This window comes from Gopherus flavomarginatus, chromosome 8 (genome assembly GCF_025201925.1).
Source record: "Gopherus flavomarginatus isolate rGopFla2 chromosome 8, rGopFla2.mat.asm, whole genome shotgun sequence".
NCBI lineage: Eukaryota > Metazoa > Chordata > Testudines > Testudinidae > Gopherus > Gopherus flavomarginatus.
The window spans coordinates 10,823,511-10,846,363 of record NC_066624.1 but is presented as its reverse complement, the minus strand read 5'-3'; the positions used below and the strand labels follow the sequence as shown (position 1 = coordinate 10,846,363).

The 22,853-nt window shown below is 38.8% G+C and overlaps 2 protein-coding genes across 2 annotated transcripts; both read right to left on the bottom strand.

Annotated features, from left to right (window-relative positions):
• Positions 1-318: 318 nt before the first annotated feature.
• On the bottom strand, positions 319-4,045 carry LOC127056651 (heat shock transcription factor, Y-linked-like). Its single transcript, XM_050964755.1, has 2 exons — positions 2,161-4,045; positions 319-1,188 (listed from the first exon to the last, which is right to left on the bottom strand). The coding sequence occupies exons 1-2, from the start codon at positions 2,674-2,676 to the stop codon at positions 412-414; spliced, it is 1,293 nt and encodes a 430-aa protein (XP_050820712.1). The 5' UTR covers positions 2,677-4,045; the 3' UTR covers positions 319-411.
• Positions 4,046-4,173: 128 nt separating this feature from the next.
• TMEM185A (transmembrane protein 185A) lies at positions 4,174-21,986 on the bottom strand. The gene is made up of 7 exons (XM_050964756.1): positions 21,831-21,986; positions 16,363-16,539; positions 13,402-13,609; positions 10,446-10,529; positions 8,371-8,547; positions 7,758-7,881; positions 4,174-5,644 (listed from the first exon to the last, which is right to left on the bottom strand). Exons 1-7 carry the CDS (start codon positions 21,866-21,868, stop codon positions 5,400-5,402), a joined length of 1,053 nt encoding a protein of 350 aa, XP_050820713.1. The 5' UTR covers positions 21,869-21,986; the 3' UTR covers positions 4,174-5,399.
• Positions 21,987-22,853: the final 867 nt, after the last annotated feature.

Here is a 22,853-nt window from a genome sequence, read left to right as displayed (position 1 = left end):
TGCACATATCGCCTCAAGAACAAAAAGAGGCTCAGTCCTCCTGCATTACCTCCCCCTCGCTTGGCTCCACCACATCCCTTCAGCTTTCTTTGCAGAGACAAAAAAGGGTAGTGGTGGTGGAGGGGAGAAGAAGTGATCTTTGGAAAGAACATGACCAGCCCAGATGTAATTCAAACGTTACACTGCTCTTATTCTCTCTCCCTAAATTTGTTAACTACTACAAATCATTAAAGCTGACCATTTACTTCTACTGAACTAATACTTCCTTGCTGAAAATAAAATAAAGTCTGGGATTATTTTTTATAAATAGGACAGGAAAACTGGAAAAAGACATTTATTCTTCAGACAGTTTCATTGCAGACTTGTCAGTGACTTTCTCCCCAGAATACGAAATGTTAAAAGTCTTTTGCTTTATCGATGGTATCCTGAATATTCAGTAGGCTTTGGTTCAACGCCTTTGGCAGCAGATGCATTATTTGAAGTGCAGTTGCAATTAGGGCAGTGATGGTAAGATGGAGTTCGGTGATGAGATGATCTTGACATTGAAATGGCAGAGGCTGCTGCAATCATAGGCATTGAGAACCATGGGTTACAAAATGGCAGCAAACTAGCCCAATGAGCCTGCATAGCTGATAAGTCTGGATACATGTTTGGGAAGGCAGGAAGCCCCATTACAGGTCCAAAGGGACTATTTGATACAGGAGGTATGACATGGTACAAAGAAGTTGCAGATGTAGTTGTAGTGGAATCTATATCATGGGTGCTGACTCGAGTATGGCTGTTATTTTGGGATAAGTGGAATGGAGCCAGCTGATTCAACTTCTCACAGTCTTCTGCTGTCACATGTTCCGATGGCCTCAGTGAAGCTGCTGGTGATGAAGCATATCCATTTCTGATTCGGGCAGTTGCTCTGGCAAGTCCCTTATTTACTGTAGGCTTTCTTAGTGCACACGTTTGCATGTTTTCCTTTGGAGCAGTTGCAACAAGGTCATTTTCCTCCATGGAAGCAGTTCCGAAAGCAGACTGAACATCTGAGCTTCTTCCCTCATTCTTTAGGCAGTTTTCACTGAATTCCTCATCTAATGAGAAAGCAACCGGTGGTGTATTTTTTATGCCAACTCTTCTCTTACACCTTACAAGGAGGTGGGGAGAGCCTCTCTTAAAATTCGGGTTATGGTAGAACTGTAACTAAATAAGGCAAGTGAAAAGATTTAATCAACTCTGTGAGGATAAAAAAAACAAGAATCAAGTGTACATTCTGGCTAAGATTTTGTCTACAGAAAACAGTCAAACATTAACATTGAAGGGACACTGGCAGGCACTTTAGGTCCCAATTTTAGTCTGTGAAGATTTGATGAAACAAACAGAAGCATTCTCATAACATTTAAAATCCATCCTTGAATTTAAAAACATTCTTCTGCAGCATTGTGTTTAGCCCTTAAACCAGGAAATGGATATGAATAACTTAGCTTCATGTTAGAAGCCAAATGAAGTGCAAAATGCAAACATGGCAGAAATGGTGAAATGTAAATTTGACATTTAAAGGTATTATTAAGAATACAGGCAAGGACATTTTAAAGTAATATTTTTAATGGATTATGTCCCTTTAACGGTCTACCCTCAAAAGAGAGTTTAAACAGTAAGGATGGATATTACCTAATGGTAGGAGGTTTTCAAAAGCATTTACGTGATTTAGAAGTACAAGTCCCATTGACTTTTAGTAATTTAAGTGAGGGCCATAAAGATTTAGTCAGTAGCACATGGGCCATATCCACCTTTCTAGCATTCCACAAATGTCAGGAGGGAAAGAAGGCGGTTCAGATCTAGCACCAGGAGGAAGCCAGTAACCAGAGAAGAGGTAGGAGGGGGTGGGAGGATCTCTCTCTGTTTCACTGGCTCAGGCAGGTAGGAAAAAGCCACACTGAAATGGTCACTTCAGGGCAAAAACCAGTAACCATATTATATATTTTACACTCTTATTGTTCATGAGAATACCTTGAGAAATTATGGCTGTCAGAATATCCTTCACAACACTCATTCCTAGAGAGAGTCTCTTTATAACAAGCATAAAACAAAAAACTTATTTGTACATGCAAAAAACCCATTAAGATTTTAAAAGTAATAGCATCGTTAGTTTGAGAAACTATATTGACATTTTACCTTGCTAAAAGCAGATGCTGCTTTTTCTTCTGCTAGAAATTCAGCTAGCGAGGCAGACCTTTGAAAATCTTGTCGCATTTTGCTAAAGCCATAGAGATTAAGCTGACGAATGAAACTTTTCATACAATCAGTTTCAAAAATTCGCAGAGGTCCTCTCCTTTCCAGCACCTCCTTTTTAAAGAGCTCTTCATCAATCACTACACAATTTCCATCATCATCCCACCAAAGTGACTTAAATTGATCACTTTCAACAATTTTCCATAGTTTCTTTGGAAAGGTGAGGGATAAAAAATCATTGTCTTCAGTGGAACTATCATCACAGAGAAGACGTGGTCTTTTTATCCAGGGTCCATCACTCAAAACTTGAAAGGCATTTTCTTCTATTATAGACCTCAAGGCAGAGTCACCAGTTGCTGTTTTATCACACAGTGGAATAGCAGAAGAAATTGAGACAGCAGAATCAACCATTTCATCCTGAGCTGAAACATGTGGAGTTTCTGCTATAGAAAGGTCCATCTCCAATCCTCCTTTCTCGCTTTGACCTTTTTCAGCTATAGTTATTTATGCTATTAGTTGAGCTTCATACTCCTTGACAGAGGTATATTAAAATGATGCTAGCTTACAGTGAACTTCAATAAAGAGTTCTAGAACATCATAATGATACCTGTGGTGTGCGGCTGTGACATAATAAAACAATTGGTTTCCTAGCAAACTGAGGTAATAATGGCCAGGCAAGTTATAGCATTTATATTTCATTTACAAGAGATTAGATCTAATCTATAAAGGGTTTGTCTCGATGTAATTAAAGCATGTACTGACTGGACACAGAGCTACTGTCCCATCCCCCTAGAGGCAGTCATTCCACAATAGGGAGGAGAGAAGCTTGTACTGTTGCTATGGTTGAAAATGAAGAGAGAAATTTGTCTGACGAGTCTTTCCATTGGGCCTCTTTCACTAGTGCAAGAATTGCCACAATGTGTGTTCTTCTGTTAGACCCTGCCTGCAAGAAAAACAAACATGAATACAAGTATTTAAATTACATAAACTGTATATAAAAATTTCAAAATGAGGATTTACAATTCCATTTAGCTGCAGCAAAGGAGACCATCTCCAGTGGTCTCTGGCAGAAGCCTTTTTCTGCTCCAAAGACTGGAGAAGGAGGTATGGATAAAAGCCAGAGGAACAGAATCTGAAATTGGCAGAGGTTGGTCATCATTGTCCACCTTTCAAGTGATAACAACAATTGTATATCAAAAGAACTTTCCTGCAAGCACTTGTCACAGAGATAGCAGAGAGAGAAAAAAAGGGAATAATGGAGGTTGTCTGCCAGAAGCTGACTTCTCACTGGTTCTCCCTTCTGGTGACACTGGGAGAATTCAACCTATGCCTCTTCACTGCTGCTCTGTTTCAGTAGGGTAACCTATTGGACAAATGGAAGCCCCTTTCCTCGCCGAGTCTCTCAAGTAGGAAGTGTGAGAGCAGAGCATTGTCTCTTAAGTCTAAAGGACAACCATGGTGGGGTATTCATGGGTTAGAAGGCTGCCTCTAAACCCTATTTCTGCTGCAGTAGAGAAAGAAAGTGGACTATATTATCGTCTGCCATTAAATGCCCTTTACAGGAAAAAAAAATAAAAATAAAAAGGAATAATAAAGGAACAGGCCACTCTACGTCCCATGGAGGCACGTTGGGAGCATTTGCTTCACTAGTACTAGCATTACAATCAACAGAACAAACATATTTCCTACTTCTGGCACAATCGTGGCTAGTAGCTATGGTGAAGAGATGGAATTTTCACATTCCTTTAATTCCTGCACCAGTAATTTTTTTCAGAAACATAATACTGATGGATATCAGAGTGTATACTTACCGTTGAGCTGTAAGAGCAAACAGAAGCATCTCCTCGCCAAGGAGAACAAGCTACAGTAATATGAATTTCAGATTAATCTCACTGTCCCACAAGTATCCTCAGTAAAGGTTAAAAAAGCCTGTCATCCAAAAAACTCACGACAATGTCAAAATAAACAGAAGCCTTTATAGAGAATTTACTATTTTAAAAATGGCACAACTAATTTTGAAGGGTTTAATAAGTTAGACTGACTGGTGTTTTACACATAAGATTGGGTAATGATGCAACAGTACAGTTTTGATATTTATGACAGCTAACCAACAGCTGCAAAACTGATAATCCACAAAGTCTCTAAGCATTGAAAACAAGGTATAGATTTTGCACATAATATAGGAGAAAATAGTTTACTGAACAGCTGAAGTAAGAGGCTAATGATGAATAAGTGTGTTGCTTAATAGTAAAATGTGACTACAGAACTGGAAAAAGCAACAAAGTTAACATTTACCCCCAAGTCAGTGCAAAGGTTGTGATTATTTACACAATAATTTACATTAAGTCAAATCATGTAACCTGTTATACATTCTATACAATACAAAAGCCTTCAAGTCTTGCCTGAGGAAAGAAACGCTCCTGTGCCTCTGTAGTTACAGATAGTGTTCATGTCTGAATAGGAAAGACATGCCAATACATATTACTACATGCCTAAAGTAGCAAGAGAGGCCAAGTGTATAGTTAAGACATGAAAGACATCCTCTGTAATAGTCTATGCATTTCATACAGGCTTTTTAAAAAAATACCTTTACATAATATTTATACTGTACAGAACTAGAATTTGAACAGAATATATTACATTGCTAAAATGTTTGTATAAATACTATACAGCCAGGCACATAACCAATCCACTAGGAAGGTTCACATATTAGACAACCACCTATCTTCATGGACAAAAGAACACCATAACACTAGGAACGCAATACTTAGAATGCTTAAATGAGATGTAGGAAAATATGAATTTCAGTTACGGGAGGTCATGTTACAGAATATTAGAAATTTTCAATGCCCAGTTCACTATAATTGATGTCCCCATCTGTGTATTGGAGTAATTTCTCTGGTAATGACTTTATAGGTACATTTTTTAAAAAGATTGTTTCCACTGTGAACCTTACTATAGCTAGTGTTCCCACTTTGATTTGCTACCATGAGATTTTAAGCAAATATGGAAAGCTCTGAAAGAAGTCATATTTTAAAATCTCCAGCATCTCTACATTACAAGCCGCTAACTGACAAATACCTATCCTTAAAGAAATTAGAACAAGGCATGAGATGAAATACATTTGGCTGTTGATTCACAGTTCCAGTTTTGTTGTCAGTTGTCCACATTCTAAATGATTCTTAATCTGGCATGTCAATGCTTAACTTGGGAGGTGGAATAACATACTTTCCAGGACTCTGCGTAATGACCACTCCAGTCTTTTTTCGGAACATTGGTGCAATTTTGGGGGGTTCTGGAACAGGTGTTTCTTCCAGTTCTTCATTATCTTCATGATGGAGATCGTAAGAAATATTTCCATATTCTCTCAAGAATGGGAAAAGTTCAAGTAGGAATTGACAGAAGTCTTTGCGAATTCCAAACCACCCTGGACAAATAAATATTTATTAATAGTTTCATTTTACTCCAGAAGAAAATTTAACTTTAACAGTAAGTACTCTCTCATTTCATTTGATTTAATTATTCAGACCACAATCTTTTATATAAATAAATATTGATAAGTATTGTTACTTACAATGTGTAATATACATAGTATACTCTAATAGCAATACAAATTCAGGTTATGTCAGCCTGCAGCTATGCCAGCATATATTGAGATGCCAACCGATTTCACAAGCTAAGGAGCGTCAGATCAGCATGTGGATGGGAAGAACATAATGGGGGCACCAAGACACTAACAAATGGTGCTGGTGACTCAGTAGATGGTGCCCTTCCATTAATTAATACCGCAGCATGGTGTACAAGGGTACTATGCCTGCTAAAGCCAAATCTTTCACATGGAACACAGCCAACGTCCTGACTACTTGCCATTAAAGATCCCATGATATTCTTCTCAAGATATGTTAAGCTTGGTGACCAGTTACCGTATTTCACCTTGGTAACTGCATTTCAGTTGTGGAATTAAGTATAGTTGCTTGTTAAGCACTTTGGGTCCATTTGGGATGAATGGGGTTATTCTCCTAACCTGTATTCATAAAATAAGATCTACAGCCCAATGCTAAGATCTACAGCATTCAGCCTTCTTGCAGACTGAGCCAATTCTGTCCTCAGCTACACCGCAACTGCACTGTGGTCACAGATACAAGTGAAGACTGACTTGGGCCCTTCAGTGCTCCACACTGTCCTTAGCAAGTCTGGGATGGCAAATTTAGGATTAATGGTCAAAAAAAGGAATGAAATGAGATTGGTTAAAAGTTTTGTAACTAGCAGAAATACAAAGTTAGAAGTCTGATGCTATTCAAAGTAATCATATGTCAGACAGAAGTCTAATTACATTAACTAGGTCTGGGAGAGCAACCTATGCTGGAGATGCTTGGATGAAACAAGCTGCTACAGGCATTGAGAATGTACTAGCTGAAAAGAAATTAATCAATATTGTCATGATCAAGTCCTCACAAGGCACTCGTAATGCATATTAATAGAGAATATGAAGCTAAGATATTCCTTATTATAGGGCTAAATGGGGTTAATTATTAGTGGTATTATTTAAGCACTGACAGTTTCTCAGAATCAATACAAGAGTAGCTCAAACACCAGCTGAATATGAAAAAGCTACCTATGATTTAAGAATAGGTTAAAAAAAGTCTTAGTGTACACTGCGATTAAAGAGACCAAAAACAAGAGAAGCTAGTTTACAGTAATATTAATTCTTTCAACTGAAAAGATCCCAAAGGGTTTTATAGCCTATACACTCACTGCACCATTAAACAAAGCTATCCTTGTAGTGGAAGTCACAACCAACTGGTACACAGCACAGCAGTGTGTGATTAACAGAGAAACTAAACATTGGGTAAGGACACCAGGACAAGCCCATCTTCTTACAATAAATGTTATGGGATCTTCAGAGTCCACATCAGGAAAAAAAAACAAAAAAAAAAAAAAACAACTCACCCTCCACACCCTAAAAAGCATGGAACCCAATTTACTGTGGAACGATTGAGGGCTGAGTTGACCCTCTTGGGATTTAAAGTTGTGGTTCCAAGGGGTCAAAAATCAAGCTTTTAGATAATTAACAACAACAGAAGATATTCAAAACAAGGGATACATACACAACATGTGACTCACAAGGAAAAAAAAAAACTGTTTTAAGCTGCAAAGTTCCTTCTGACTAAGCATACTATGTTCATCCCTGTTTAGTTTGATTGGTGTCCACTAAAAAAACACCAAACAAAACAGACTGCTTTGATGTAAAATGTAAGCCATACTTTCTACTCTACTGAAAGAGACCCCTACAAAATTCCTCAGTACCCAAAAATGAAAATTTTGCATTAAAATTGTCTCAAATACTTCTCATTCCTACCCTTTTGTCTAATCTCTCTCTCCTTTTTTTTTTGGGGGGGGGGGGGCGGAAGAGATATACATATAGCATGTAAGTGTTATTTCTGAAAAGGATCGATAAAAAATAGGCTAAAGCCTGGATTAAATATTTGAATTCAACATGAGTTTTTTCCATCTAATACTGCATATTTCTAGATACTTACAATGATTTCCTCCTTTCTGTCCAAACGTTGTAGCCATTAAAGTTATCAAGGAAAGCCAAAGAGGGACAAAAATGGGTATATATGAGAATGCATTATGTCCATCCAGCCTGTGCACTAGTAGAATCTAATGAAAAAAGTTAAGCAAATGTCAGTTTGATTATAACACACATCCATGATCTTAAGACATTTACATGCTGGACCCCAATCCTGCAAGTTACTTTGTACTAGAATATCCCTCCACTATGCAAAGTCCCACTGATCTCAACTTTAACAAGTTTCCAATGCTTGTGTGAATATACATACAGAGAACATGAAAAGGTGGGAGTTGCCTAACCAACTCTAAGAGGCTAATTAATTAACATGAACTGTTGTCAGCAGGAGAAAAAAAACTTTTGTAGTGATAATCAAGATAGCCCATATCTCCTCACTATATGTTCCATTCTATGCATCCGACGAAGTGGGCTGTAGCCACGAAAGCTTATGCTCAAATACATGTGTTAGACTCTAAGGTGCCACAAGCACTCCTGTTCTTTTTGCGGATACAGACTAACACGGCTACTACTCTGCAATTTAATTGAGAATCACACACGCATAAGATCACATTTTTGCTTACTTCAAATGTGAGTAATGGAACAACGATTGTCATCCAACTGATGGCCATTGTTATGTGTGTTCTCCTCTGCTCCGCAATAACGTCCATTGAACGCAAGAACAGGACAGACCAAACAATGTAATAGAGTACTACCAGACACAGGAAGGACATCAAGATCCACAGAGGAACACAAACAACCTAAAAAAGGAAGATAATTGATCACTTTTCCTCTCATCGACGAGTTACTCTGCATTAGTTTTGCTTTTTAGAAAATAAAGAAGTAAACATATTAAACATAAACAGCTGCAAGTAATTTGTTGTAAATCTATAATGCTTTGTCATTATCACTACAACAAGAAAGCTTCATGAACCATGACCAATGCTAAGTACCACATCAACTTTGTTGGGCTACTAGATAAGCTTCTTAAACCTGCGTCTAGACTGGACCTTTAACAATTAGCTGAAACAATTTAAACCACGTCAGACTAATTCAATTTCAGTAAAATTTAGCTGAACGTTATAAATGGGGTCAGAGTGCTTAAACAGAGTTTAGAATACACATACGGTAGGTCCCTTTGCTGAAAATTTCTAAACAGGGTTCTTGTCTCCTTTCGAATTCACTCTTGAATCTAAAGCAAGAAGAGGAGACCTACTACCAGGTTGTTAACTTTCTTTGTTGTGTGCAATGTAGATGTAGCCATGTCAGTCCCAGGATATGAGACACACAAGGTGGGTGAGGTAATATCTTATATTGGTTACAACTTTATTTTTTTACGTCTACTTACAAAAAACTCACATATAAAAATAGTGTCTCTGAAAGCCACTTTTTGGAATCTTAAATCTCAATATATTCTTTTTATTAACTCTTCCTTGTAACTGGATTTGAAATAGTTTGCAGGAATACTGGCTAAACCAACCAATTATTTACCAGGCAATATTGTTTACATGCAAAAGCATTCCCCTATCTCATCACCCATTAACTCCCTGCTTTGTCAGGTGTTCTCCGGGGCAGTTTTCCTTTCCAATGCAATTTCCTCAACAACTGATCAGAGATTAATTGGAGTTTGTAGTACACTGTCTCACTCCCCCCCGCAGAATGACACAAGCAGTCTCTATCTCCACAGGTTTCCATAGTGAAAACAGCCATTTCAGTGAATGATTGCTGGATAGGCAAATCAACAGAAATGAGATCATGGACTTGTTAATGCCATGGCAATAACATTTTAGACAGGTGTTCTACCTAAAAAGAATAAAAATGAAACAACAGACTATAATAACCAGGTTTTCAGTGGATAGAGACCTAGGTCTGTGCGCAAACATGCATGCAAGCCGAATATGAATTTCAGGCACTTAGATACCCATTTATGTAAGCCATTTCTCAGAGGGTTTTTTTGCTCGAATGTGTACAGAAACATCCATGGAATAGCATGAGTTGTGTGTGAAGAGTACCTCTAGCCATTGAAAGTTTGGCACTAAAACTTCGTATCTACTAACATACTTCAACAGGAGCAAGACTTTAGTGCTGTCTATAATAAGTTCCTGCTTTCCAACAAGTCTTAATTTCTACTTTTCTGTAGTATAGGGAGACAATATCTCTGAGTAGCAAGGGAAAGGAAGTCCCAGATCATGAATTCTAGTCATGCGCACTTTATAAGTGGTAAACTACTTACCTTCATAGTATCTTAGTTTATCCTTCTGAAAAAATATAGGTAAATACTTACCTCGAGGGGCTCAATAAATGTTTAAGACACTTGATTAATATGGTGCTCTGATGCCTTTTGGCACTGGATACCAAAAATATAGTTCTCACTTTTTACTTTGGACATATTGACATTATTATTTACTTGTTAAAAACCCACACACTGCACTTAACGCTGATAATTTTTTAATTAAAAGTGTCAATGGGGTTAATGAATAGCTACAATTTGTTACTTCCAATTATACATTATCATCACGTGCTTCACTTTATTGTGCAATTTGGTAGCAAATAACTTACTTAAAAGCATTTTTCTTAGCAGGCCACCATATTCAATGTTTGCATGAAGACTTCAACATTTAGAAACAACCTTAAAATGGAGTAAATGGAATTTACGTACAAGCCATGGCCATCTGATGATCTCGTCTAGTCTGAGTGCAATAAATATGAACTGGAGAATATTGACAGAACACAAAATTTCCAACTACAAATAAAAAACAAAAATACATTAGAACCACTTCATGACACTATAAAGTAATACACAAGACACTCAAAAAGTTTGAACAACTTTACGACTCATGATATAGTTCTCTAACAATGAACACCACTTATATCTACACTAGATGTTATGAATGATTAGTCACATGTTCCTTCATCCACCCAATCCATTCCTTATTTCAATTATAGGTTAGTTACTGTTTTTTAAACTAACATTTCCTTTGGTAGTTGCACTGCAGCATTTAGCTAGTGCAAGACATCCAATGTGTGAATCTAACTAGGAAGAGACCAGTCTAGTTTCACGTTCCTGCATAAAATGCAAAAGGACAATATGAATTGTGAAAAGTAGAAAAAAAACCTGATTTTAACTTCTAAAAAATGTAAGATGTGTTAATTCCACTAAGGACACATTTCCTTTATGTAGCAATATAGGTTAAGTACTAGTTTCATTTAAAAAAAAAATGAATGAAAGCCACTACACTTTTCAAGTGTCCCACTAACCTCTACTTCATGTCCCCAGCAGAGAAGTAAAAGTTGTACTTTAAAACTAACCCTAACTTATATTGAAAATATGACACCTTTTTGGTTAGCTCAAAAAGGATCGAATAATGAAATACCATCTGACTTGGCAGAATTCCATTTCCCAAAGTTCCTAGGCCACCCCAAATAGGTAAGAATTTGGTTAAGGGATCAGAGAGAAAATTACTCTTTGAAAATGGCTAACTGAAGCCAGTGAATTTAAATAAATTTTCTAATTTAAATGCCAATATCTAAGGGGATTTTGAGATATATATATTTTCCAGAGGTCAGACAGTAAGTGCAACTTCACACTGGCTCAGTTATCTTAGTGGGCATTCTGCATAATCTATGACCTCTAAAACGTAAGTGTGACACTATGTATCTTTGAGCAAAAAAACAAGTCTCCACTAGCCATGCACAGGTAACATTTTAATAAAAGTCTTGCAGACTGGATTTCAAGTAACTGTGTACTGGAACTCCACAAATGAGTAGAAAAATAAGTGGACACAGGACAAGAAGAAAAGTTACAGTACAGACTTCAGTGACAGAGCTTTTATAATTAGGTTAATAGGCACCACTTGCCAAATTCAGCTGAATGTTTGGTGATGCTAGAGTCAAATTTAAAGCTTTCCTATGTGCCTTAGATAAATAGTATTTTAAAAATCACTGAAGCACAACATATAGCAGAAAACTTCCCCAGCCCACCATGCATACACAAGGGCTTATCGAGTAGTGACCACCTGTGTCAAGGCATAATCAGTTCCATAGTGGGATCAAGCAGACTGAAAATACTTCAAAATAAGGCAGCTATTGAACTATATGACAGTTGAACAACTGCCTCAGTTACATTATTTCAGCCAACATAGCACCTATTTGTGCACTTGGACATGCTGGATGTTAACAGTACACGAAAAGCCTGAGCTACAGAGTGGAGAACAGAAGTAGTAAAACCCTTGAGAGGGACAAGGAAAGACAAACCAAGAGAGCATGAGACTAAAGGAGGTAAAAGTAGTGGAAAAGTAAATTGGGCAGTGGAGTTTTGTAACTTATTCTATTTGGGAGATAGCTGTGACCTTTTAGGGGTGAGTGGATTTCAGTTTTTCTCCACCAATATTTATCAGCTGTGCACCCATCCTGCAAATCAAGTGGTAATCAAGCATCCAACGGAAGAGGACTACTCTTATGCAAATTTTACATTAAGGTACACTAAAAATAGAATTCTACAGAATGAAATTCTATTCGCAAATATTTTTAAATGTGCAGTTTTCAAGGGATCTAAAAATTAGTCCACCAGTTACCTAGAAACAACAAAAAGAGTCTTGTGGCACCTTATAGACTAACAGACGTATTGGAGCATAAGCTTTCGTGGTGAATATCCACTTCGTCAGACGCATGTGGTGGAAATTTCCAGAGGCAGGTACCACCACATCCGGAAATTTCCACCAGATGCGTCTGACGAAGTGGGTATTCACCCACGAAAGCTTATGCTCCAATAAGCCTGTTAGGCTATAAGGTGTCACAAGGCTCTTTGTTGCCTTTTACAGATCCTGACTAACATGGCTACCCCTCTGAAACTAGTTACCTAGAAAGTCACTTTCCTTTCTCTACTTTCCAGAAAATGGCAAATTCAGTATAACCTAACATGCTCTGTTGAGAGAAGTAGTCAAGTCATCTAAAAAGGTAAGGGACTTTTTGTACGGTCCCTAGGGTATTAAAAAATAGTTATCGCCTTCTGAAAACAGTGCTCCAATAATTTCCTCAAACATGCAATTCATTGAACTAAAAAGCTGAGTTTGCTGCGGACGTGCTAGCATGCATGCCACATCTCAATGTTCTCCATAAACTTAGTAAATTTAGAATTGTGCTCTCATATTGCTAAAGAGCTTCTTATGTATAGAGCGTGAACAAGCTAGCCTCTTACTCCTACAGACAGCACCAGTCACACAAAAGACACTTCAGCCTTCACTATATAGTCCTATGAATTAATAAGTGATTTCAGCAGGTAATTTTGTCTAGGAGCACTTTTTACCAGCACTAAATTCACTTCAGAGATATCCATAATACAGAAACACTTTTGTAGTTCATTGTTAAAACAGATTCAATAAATAGTGACAAGTTCAGAACATGAATCTTGTAATTTAATATGTTCTTAGTAAAGGACAAGTAGAAAAAGTGAAGTGAGGAGAATTTTTCATTTTCTGGTTTCTCAGTTTTTGTAAGCTACACAATATGACAGATTGATACAGGATTTGGTAAAACACAAACAATTAATATGGAATAAATTCTGGTCTTCAGATTCAACAATCCTAGTTCTCAGCACTATAGAAATAAAGCCTCACCTCCAGAGATCTGTCATGTCGGAAGCCCCACACACAAGCTGCAACTGACACTGGAGATACAAAGAACAATGGCATGAAGACCAGAAGCCAGAAATGAGTTCCTCTTTCGATCCTGTCACATACCAGAACTTCGAACATCAGCAGTAGCAGGTGAATGCCTACTGCAATTAACATAGCTTTGAACTCCACACAGGTTTCTCCTTCTGCTCTAAAGAGGGGTAAAGAAGAATCAAAATCTATTGGCCTTAATCAAAAAAAATTGTCAATTATGAAGCATCCAGCATGCAAATATCCCAAGACATTTTGAATATAACAGTTCTAAGTTTCTTGTACTAATCACTATCTCTTAAGTGCGATGTACACATTTGGTATTACATAAATAACAGGCACTATTCGAGAAAACAAAAATTCTTACCAAACTGGGGTGAAAAGTTTTAATACAAAAATCTAACACTTTTCATGAGAGGAAAGTTCTCACAAAAAAGAAATCAATTTTAAGAAAACCAAAATGGAATTTTTCAGCTTGCTCCCTGGATAGCACAGGAGCAGGACAGATTGACAGGACAGCAACAGGCCAACCTGTTATGTGGTTTCTGCTGAAACTATTGATGGATCAGACACATTTCCAGACAATGTTCAGATTCTGTGGAATCAGCATTTTCCAATGGAAAATTATTCCATCTGAAATTTTATTATTAGCTCTATCCTCTTGTTTGCAGGGAGAGAAAGAAAGAGGCCTTTTATATTTTTTTAACTAAGAACATTTCCTACTTCTCAGATGTACCTTCTGCTAGAAAGAGCAACTTCTAATTATGAGCTAATACAGTAGAATCTCAGAATTACAAACACCAGAGTTACAAACTGACTGGTCAAGCACATACCTTATGTGGAACCAGAATATGCAATTAGGCAGCAGCAGAAACAAACAAAAAGCAAGTAACAGTACTGTGTTAAACTACTGTGCTAAATTACTAAAAAAATAAAGGGAAAGTTTAATAAAGATTTGAGAAGGTGAGGAAACTGTTTCTGTGCTTATTTCAAATTAAATTAAAAGCGGCATTTTTCTTCTGCATGATAAAATTTCAAAGCTGTATTAAGTCAATGTTCAGTTGTAAACTTCTGAAAGAACCATGATGGTTTGCTCAGAGTTATGAACATTAGAGAGTTACGAACAATGTCCATTCCCGAGGAGTTTGTAACTCTGAGGTTCTACTGTAATACACCAATAGCTTATATTTTTGATCTCAATGAGGAGAGCGGATCCTATGAACTCCTGAACTTACTTAAATTAACACATTTCCATCATGAAAACGAAATATTAAATTATACGTCACAACAAGTTTTTCTTGAAGCAGACATGCAGATATAAATTGAATAGTATAATCTATAAGAATGTGGATTTTGTGTGCATAGTTATATGCCAGAATCACTTTTTATTTATTATACACATTTTTATGGAAAGTGACATCTACAGGTTACTACTTTACTACCTTAAAAGTTCTTAGTTTTATTTTTCTCTGTAGCATATTCAGATGAACATTATATCAAATGCATAAATATGGACTCATATGAACTCTTTTTCTTGATTATATGAATTTCAAGTCTTGACAATCAATTTGGAAAACACGAGACAAGCTGAAAGATAGCTGTGACTCTGGCCTAAAAGTAATGAAATGAAGGTTTCTTGTTGTACAATTGGTTCTTTTAATGGGACCATGATTATATTATATTATACACATACATATACGACATTAAACTATTTATTGAGTGTTTGTCTTCATAAGAAACAACTAAAATGGTTTGCAAGTATCACCTGGGCCACAATTTAAAATGCTGCTTTTTATAGTATTAGAATTTGTCTAACACTCCCAATGAAAATAATTTTCGCTTATACTTAAATACTCTCCTACAGTCTTTCAGGGACTACGTAAGTATTATTAATTATTTATATTACCCTAACAGTACAGGAGAACCAGATGGTAACACTGACTGGTTTACCTTTATTGTCCAACACAAAGTGCAAGCATCTGTTTTGAAAAAATAAGCATCCTCATTACAATTCAATATGTTTTAAAAATCAAAGGTATTATCAGTAACAGAGAGGGAATTTTATGAAAGCAATTATTTTTGCCATTTGCATATTGGCTGAATGATCACAGGAATCTTATATAGAGCCTTACATCTCAATCCTGAAACTGAGTTTGTGGATGAGCAGGATCTGCACAGAGTCACACTAAAGCCAATGGGCTCCAGCATATCTGCTGGTAAAATGAGGACCTCTTTGTATATATTTGAGTTTCTACCAATGTATATTTTAATAAATAGTAAATCTGAATAATTTTACTCTGACAGTTGAAGTCTGAAAAAACATTTAGTAATCTATTCTCATCACACATGTGCATAGCCTACACGTTTAACACCAAGGAGATTAAACACAAGGAGTTCAAACACATTTAGGGCTGATCTAAACAGTTTTTATAACAATTTAAGCATGCTGGTTTATAAAGTGATCTAGTTAGCATAATGCAACCTGCCCCTTCCAAGTGTGGATGTAATTATACTAGTATAAAGATGCTTACATCAATACAGCAGATACAAGAACAAACTATACCAATATAAGAACCTTTATACCTGCATGACTTTGTCCACATTACATCAGCTTTAAAACCAATATACCAAAATTGGTACAAAAACTGTGCAGACAAGCCTGTGAAGTTTTAACTCATATTTCCTAAATGAACTATCAGTACAGTATAAGGATAAGGAGTCCATACATGCATAAAGCTATGTGTCCATGTATTATGTGTGTTACAGTGACTAATTTTAAGCAGCATCAAGCAGGTTTTATTGATTTCCATATAACTTCTTATATAGTTATCAAAAGCACACTTAAAGATTTTGATTCACTATGAAAAAGGTAAACATTTCTTTCTTCATTGAAAACAAGTGTCCTAATCTTACCGATACTGTGGGTTTCGTGCCCATACTCCTGTTCCCACTGAGGCACCAACAATGACCATTAGCTTCCATAGCCATATTGGAGCAAAAACAGCCCAATAACTCCACTGAATTTTGTCATCCAGACGGAGAGAGAGCAGAACAGAGAACAGCAGCAGACAGGCATAGATAAGAAATTTGCTATTAAAAAAGAAAAATACAACTTAAAAGTTATGGTAAATTGTTTTACATACTTTCAGAAGACAAAGGAAACTCAGTTCAGTCATTGCTGTGTACAGTGCAGACAAATAAGGCACTTTTGAATCACGTCATTACTTAATACAACAGAAAATGAATGGCTGTTGAATTTCGTTGAGTAGATTTAATCAGTTCTGAAGAGGTGCATTAAGTATTATATTTATGATGAAACATTCTTATATACCACCTCTTTCATCTATAAAATAATTACTTCAAGTGAACACATCAAAAGTATTCTTACAAGACAAGCGTACAGGATATGAATGGACTTTTAAAAATACTTCCCCTCCTACAATACTGCTCCTGATTAGTCTCATTAAATACGCAACTTGGTTAAATTCCACAAGCAGTATATTGCTGGTAAGTACATTCTGCAATACAAATCAAGTAATAATTGTAATCCATATATTCATTATGGTTATTTTTAATTTTAATAAATCATCTAGAGTGTAAAAAATTAACTCAAATAAAAATGAGTTTAGTTTCCTAATTAGGTACGCCTAATTTTACAAAACACTTGGTTTTGCTCTAATTTATCAAATTTATTATTGAAAATTTAAACTTTGATTTTCTAGAAGATAATTTGATATGCAAAAGTTACTGTCTCAATGATTTTAAAGATTAAAATGTATGTACAATAAAGGAAATTTCACCTAAAAGTTGTTTTTAAACCACTACATTTTATAAACTAGTTAATAATCAAAAACTGTTCTCATCCACTCACCATGTATTCAACAATAAACACAGTGACCTGTCACCATACCGCCAGAAGTCAGATAAAATTACATATGTAAAAGTCATTTGCTACCACAGGACAAAAATAATTTGCACTTATAAAGCACATTCACCTAAGGAGCTCAGAGTGCTCTACACACATGTAATTAAGCTTCAACACCACCTCTCTGCAGGAAATAATAATACATCGTCTATAGATTGGTAAAGTGAGAAACAGAGAGATTAAGTGATTTGCCCAAGGCCACCCAGTAAATGAGCATCTGAATCAAGAATACAATCCCTAGTCCCACAATATAACCAATAAACCGCTCTCCTTTATTCCCATAAAATCCTAATAAACATTCACAAGATCAGCATCTCCAGTTCAAGGACAAGCCTCTATTTAGCACAAGTGTCTCAGCTCTGAAAGTTTATAAAATTTCTCTTCTTCTCTTCATTCTTTTTGAAATGGCAGACATGATTCAGCTTTTGGCATCCCTGCATCAATACATTTCCTGAAACATTCATTATTCTGTACAGTTTGTACAACCAAATGCAGTTAGCTACAATTATTATTGTGATTAGTTAAGGAGCAATCGTGGAAATGCTTCATGAACTCTGTGCTCTGGGATTCTCTCGTCCCCCTGACCATCCCTAACACATTACAATTGTTTGTGAACTTTCTACATGTTTTTAAGACATCTTATAATGGTTAATCCCGAGAGACAGATCAGACGTGAAATATTGTACGCACTCTCCAAACTCCTTTAACAATTACACGTGTTTGTATTCTCTTGGCCTCAGAGAGCAGTGAATGGAGCTGCACAGATCTCCCTACTACAGCCTTATAGACTCATAGACTCATAGGTCAGAAGGGACCAATCTGATCATCTAGTCTGACCTCCTGCACAAGGCAGGCCACAGAACCCCACCCATCCAATTTTATAACAACCCCTATCCCAGGACCGAGTTATTGAAATCCTCAAAAATGGTCTGAAGACCTCAAGCTGCAGAGAAACCACCAGCAAGCGACCCGTGCCCCACGCTGCAGGGGAAGGCGAAAAACCTCCAGTGCACCTGCCAATCCGCCCTGGAGGAAAATTCCTTCCCGACCCCAAATATGGCGATCAGCTAAACCCTGAGCATGTGGGCAAGAGTCACCAGCTAGCACCCAAGAAGGAATTCTCCGCAGCAACTCAGTACCCATCGCATCCACACTCTATAGAGCCAGAGGTCCAGAGTCAGGAATACAGCAACTACAGCCTTTTCTTCCAATGGACTCCCATTTTGGCCTCATCTAGATTAGGATTTAAAGGTGTGATGTTAACACATTTTCAATCTAGCATTCAAAAGGCACACTACCCTTAAAAAGCGATAAAATATTAAAGACGAGGTTTGGGGAGAGGGCAGTAAATTCATTTTCTATCTTAAAGCATCACATCAGACAGAGGCTGTAATTTAAAAAAACACTATCAATCTAAAATTTGGCCAAGATTTTTTTAAGACTGAGTTTTAAAGCAGTTTCAGGTACTATGTCTACAAGACTGTGGTTTTACAAATACATATTCCTATTTTTTAAAGTGTCTCTCTTCCGTCAAATCAAGATTGGATGTCTTAATAGAAGACATGCTTTAGTCACATAGAAATCACTGGCCTCAATACAGGGGTAACTGGGTGAAATTCTATGGCCAGCGTTTATAGGAAGACAGACCAGATGATCTACCGATCTCTTCTTCTGTCCTTACAATCTAAATCCCCTATTGCTGTGAGAATGACCCACAGAAACAAAAGAAGTGACTTAGGCTAAGTCTACACTACCGCGGTAGAGTCAACCTACACTACACAACTCTAGCTACGTGAGTAATGTAGCTGGAGTCGACGTACCTTAGGTTGAGTTACTGCAGGGTCTACACCATGGACGGGTTAACGGGAGAAATGCTCCCGTCGACTCACCTTACTCTTCTCGTCAGGAGGCAGAGTACAGGGGTCGATTGGAGAGTGATCTGCTGTTGATTTGGCAGGTCTTCACTAGACCTGCTAAATTGACTGCCAGTGGATCGATCTCAGAGCTTTAATCCTGGCTGTAGTGTAGACCTGCCCTGATTTATACAAGAGGGAAAAAACAGTGAAACTGCCTGTGCATTGACAGACAAGGTGGGTGAAGTAATATATTTCATTGGAACATAAGAACATAAGAACGGCCGTACTGGGTCAGACCAAAGGTCCATCTAGCCCAGTATCCGTCTACCGACAGTGGCCAATGCCAGGTGCCCCAGAGGGAGTGAACCTAACAGGCAATGATCAAGTGATCTCTCTCCTGCCATCCATCTCCACTCCTCTGACAAACAGAGGCTAGGAACACCATTCCTTACCCATCCTGGCTAATAGCCATTTATGGACTTAACCACCATGAATTTATCCAGTTCTCTTTTAAACACTGTTATAGTCCTAACCTTCACAATCTCCTCAGGTAAGGAGTTTCACAAGTTGACTGTGCGCTGTGTGAAGAAGAACTTCCTTTTATTTGTTTTAAACCTGCTGCCTATTACCAAGTTCAGATGGTGAGAAAGACAAGCTCTGGAGCCACAAGAGGGCTCTTCTTCAGGTCTGGGAAAGGAACTCCTAGCATCACAGCAAAATGCAAAGTGGAACAGATTATTTAGCAAAAGTAGTTAGCACGTACTGTAAGAAACCATTCAAGATACAGTAGCCCATTAACACCTCTGCAGTCATAGCCTCCCTGTAAAATTGCAGATTGTTGTAATAAGCCATGAATCCAGCATCTCTGTTCAGTCCATGCCTTTTAGTGTCTAGTGGAGAAATGAACTTAAGCTTGTCTTTTGACGGTATTTTGTGAACAAAGGTTAAATTGAAACAAAGTAAAATTCAGACTGAATTTTAAGTTTTAAAATTAGTTCTGTATCTTTAATGTTGGTTATTAAAACACTAGTATTGTAACGGAAAACAAGCAACATTATTTCAGGGAGTGACATTATGCATAAAAAAAAGTAAACTGAGAAGGACTGGTCTGAATCTGGAAAGTACGAGAATACAGTGTTCATGAAACATTTATACCAACAGTGTAACTCAGCTATGCAAAATGTGGTTTTTGCATAAATTTGCATCCACACAGACCTATGCTACAACTCTTGCTACAAAACTATATCAGAATGCTAGGACAGGTCTCAAGCATGGTTTAGAATTAACAATAAATAACTTGTTTTTATACAGCACTTTTCTTTTCAAAAGAACCTAAAGTGCTTTACAAGTTTATACCAAAGGACCATTTCATTCATCCCTGAAAAGCATAGTTAGTTATTTTTAAAGCAATGGCTCCTAGAGGCCCCTCATCATATCCCATTTATGCATGACGTTGTACACTGCCCATCTCTACCCTAAAGAGTTTACAGAAAGCTTTTTAATGGTGAACAACACTACACAACAGATTAGCATACAAAGTGAAAAATATTGTATCTAAATGAAACAACATTGAAATGAAATAACCTACTGTGTTATAGGTGAAACCTCGTTTTATTGGGGTAGCAGTAACACGGCTCCAACCGTGATTTAAAGAGCCCCGGGCTCTGGCCGCTGCGGGGAGCCTGGGCTCTTTAAATCACTGGCCGAGCCCCGTTGCCGCAGCTCCGGGGTAGCGGCGGCAGGGCTCCAGCGGTGATTTATAGGGCCTGGGACTCCCCGCAGAAGCCAGAGCCCGGGCCCTTTAAAGTGCTGCCCGATCCCCACTGCCAGAGCCCCAGGGTTAATGTGCTATATGCAAAACTGTGTTATTTCGGGTCACGTTATATCGGTATAGTGGTGTATCTCCAATGAACACAACTCACTAGGTTTGCACTGCACAAATCTAAGTGATGAATAATTAGGGCGGGGGCTGCATTTTCTCAGGGACACCCTGCCCTCCCATTCCCACGGCACTCTCACGGACATGCCTTCAAGCTGTCAGAGCGATGTCCCGCACCCTCAGCCAAGCTACACCACGAAACCGTGCTAGCCGCGGCCCCGCTCAGAAACACCGACCACAGCAGCGCCTGCGACTGCACACGGCTCGGCCCCTACAGGCAGAGCTATGCTGCATGCTGTGTTGTGGTACCCGCCTGGGCCCCCAGATATTAGAGAGACACGGGGGGTGAGGTCCTGGCTTTCCGTGGACCAACCTGTGTCGATGAGAACAAGCTCCGGAGCCGCACAGAGCTCTTGCTCAGGTCTGGGAAAGGTCCTAGGTCTGCGCAGGGCCGCCGGGCTCTGTTGCCACCGTTTCCCAGAGGTGAAGGGCACCTCAGACGAGAAGGGAACAGCTCCCTGGACAGGAGCACGGGGTGTGTGTGTGTGGGGGAACAAACAGAGAGGGAAGAGCCCGGATTTAAGTCAGGCCCCGTGAGCCCCGGCCGGGCCTTGCCGGGGTACGGTGGCCTGACGGCGCCACATGGGCCCTTCCAAACGGAAGCCCCCGGCGCCCCGGCCCGGTCCCGCTAGGCTGGCGGCGGCGCAGGGCCCGGACTCACCTCGGATTGAAATCCTGGAACAACCCCCGCAGGTTCATGGCGCCCCGACCTTCCGCCTCGGCCGCTCTCTACACGGGACGCATGGCCCGAGCGCCGCGGGTGCCCGGCCCCAGTGCTGCTGCCGCTGCCGCCGAACGAGCCAGTTCACCGACCCATCCCTCCCCTCAGAGCCATCGCCCGGGCCGGAGCGATGCAGGCAGAGCGCATGCGCATTTCTTTGGCGCATGCGCAGCAAGGTCGAGAGGCCGTGCTCCCATTTCGCCTATCTTCCCTGGTGAAAGGACAAGCCCTCCCCTCCCCCACCTAATAATCACGGCGGCTTGCGCATGCGCAAAAGGTAGGCGCATGCGCGTTGAGGGAAAAACACTTGAAGCATTGTCTTGGTTGGAGGATGGAGGAGATCATGGCAGGACAAAGGAAAATATCAGAGGAGGCTGCAGCAGTGCTATAGGGTTATGTTTAATGAGTGCACAGAAATTTGAGCTAGATCAGTAGGTGACTTGTCTCTTCTTTGCGCTCTAAAGCTCAGGCTGGGTTAGCTTCTGCTGTCTTAGGCCCCAGTCCTTCAATAGGATGCATGTTGGCAGATCTCTGCTCCGGTACAGAGCTCCATTGAAAAGAAAATGGGGCTCTGAGCAGGCGCTCATGACTTTTTTGCTTGCATCTCATTGAAGGACTTGGAAAACACCTTATGTGCTATCCTTCAGCTGAAGGAGTTGGGATGCTTTTGCTAATAGTCTCCAGATTTAAACAGTTAGGGGCAGGAAACCTGGTGTAAATAGGCCAGATCTTTGGAATTCACTTTGCTGATTTGTCCAAAAGAGCCCAGATTTGTTGATATTATGGGTACTTTGGGAAGCACATCTGGCATATGAAAGGCATTTTGTGAGCCAGGTTAGTTTAACTTTTTAAAGCCAAAATATTCTGAACAGAATCTCCTTTATGCCCTGCTACTCCTGGCTTTCCCTTGTTCTTATTTGACTTAATACAGCCTAACACTCTAATTAATCATTGTTCCCGAAT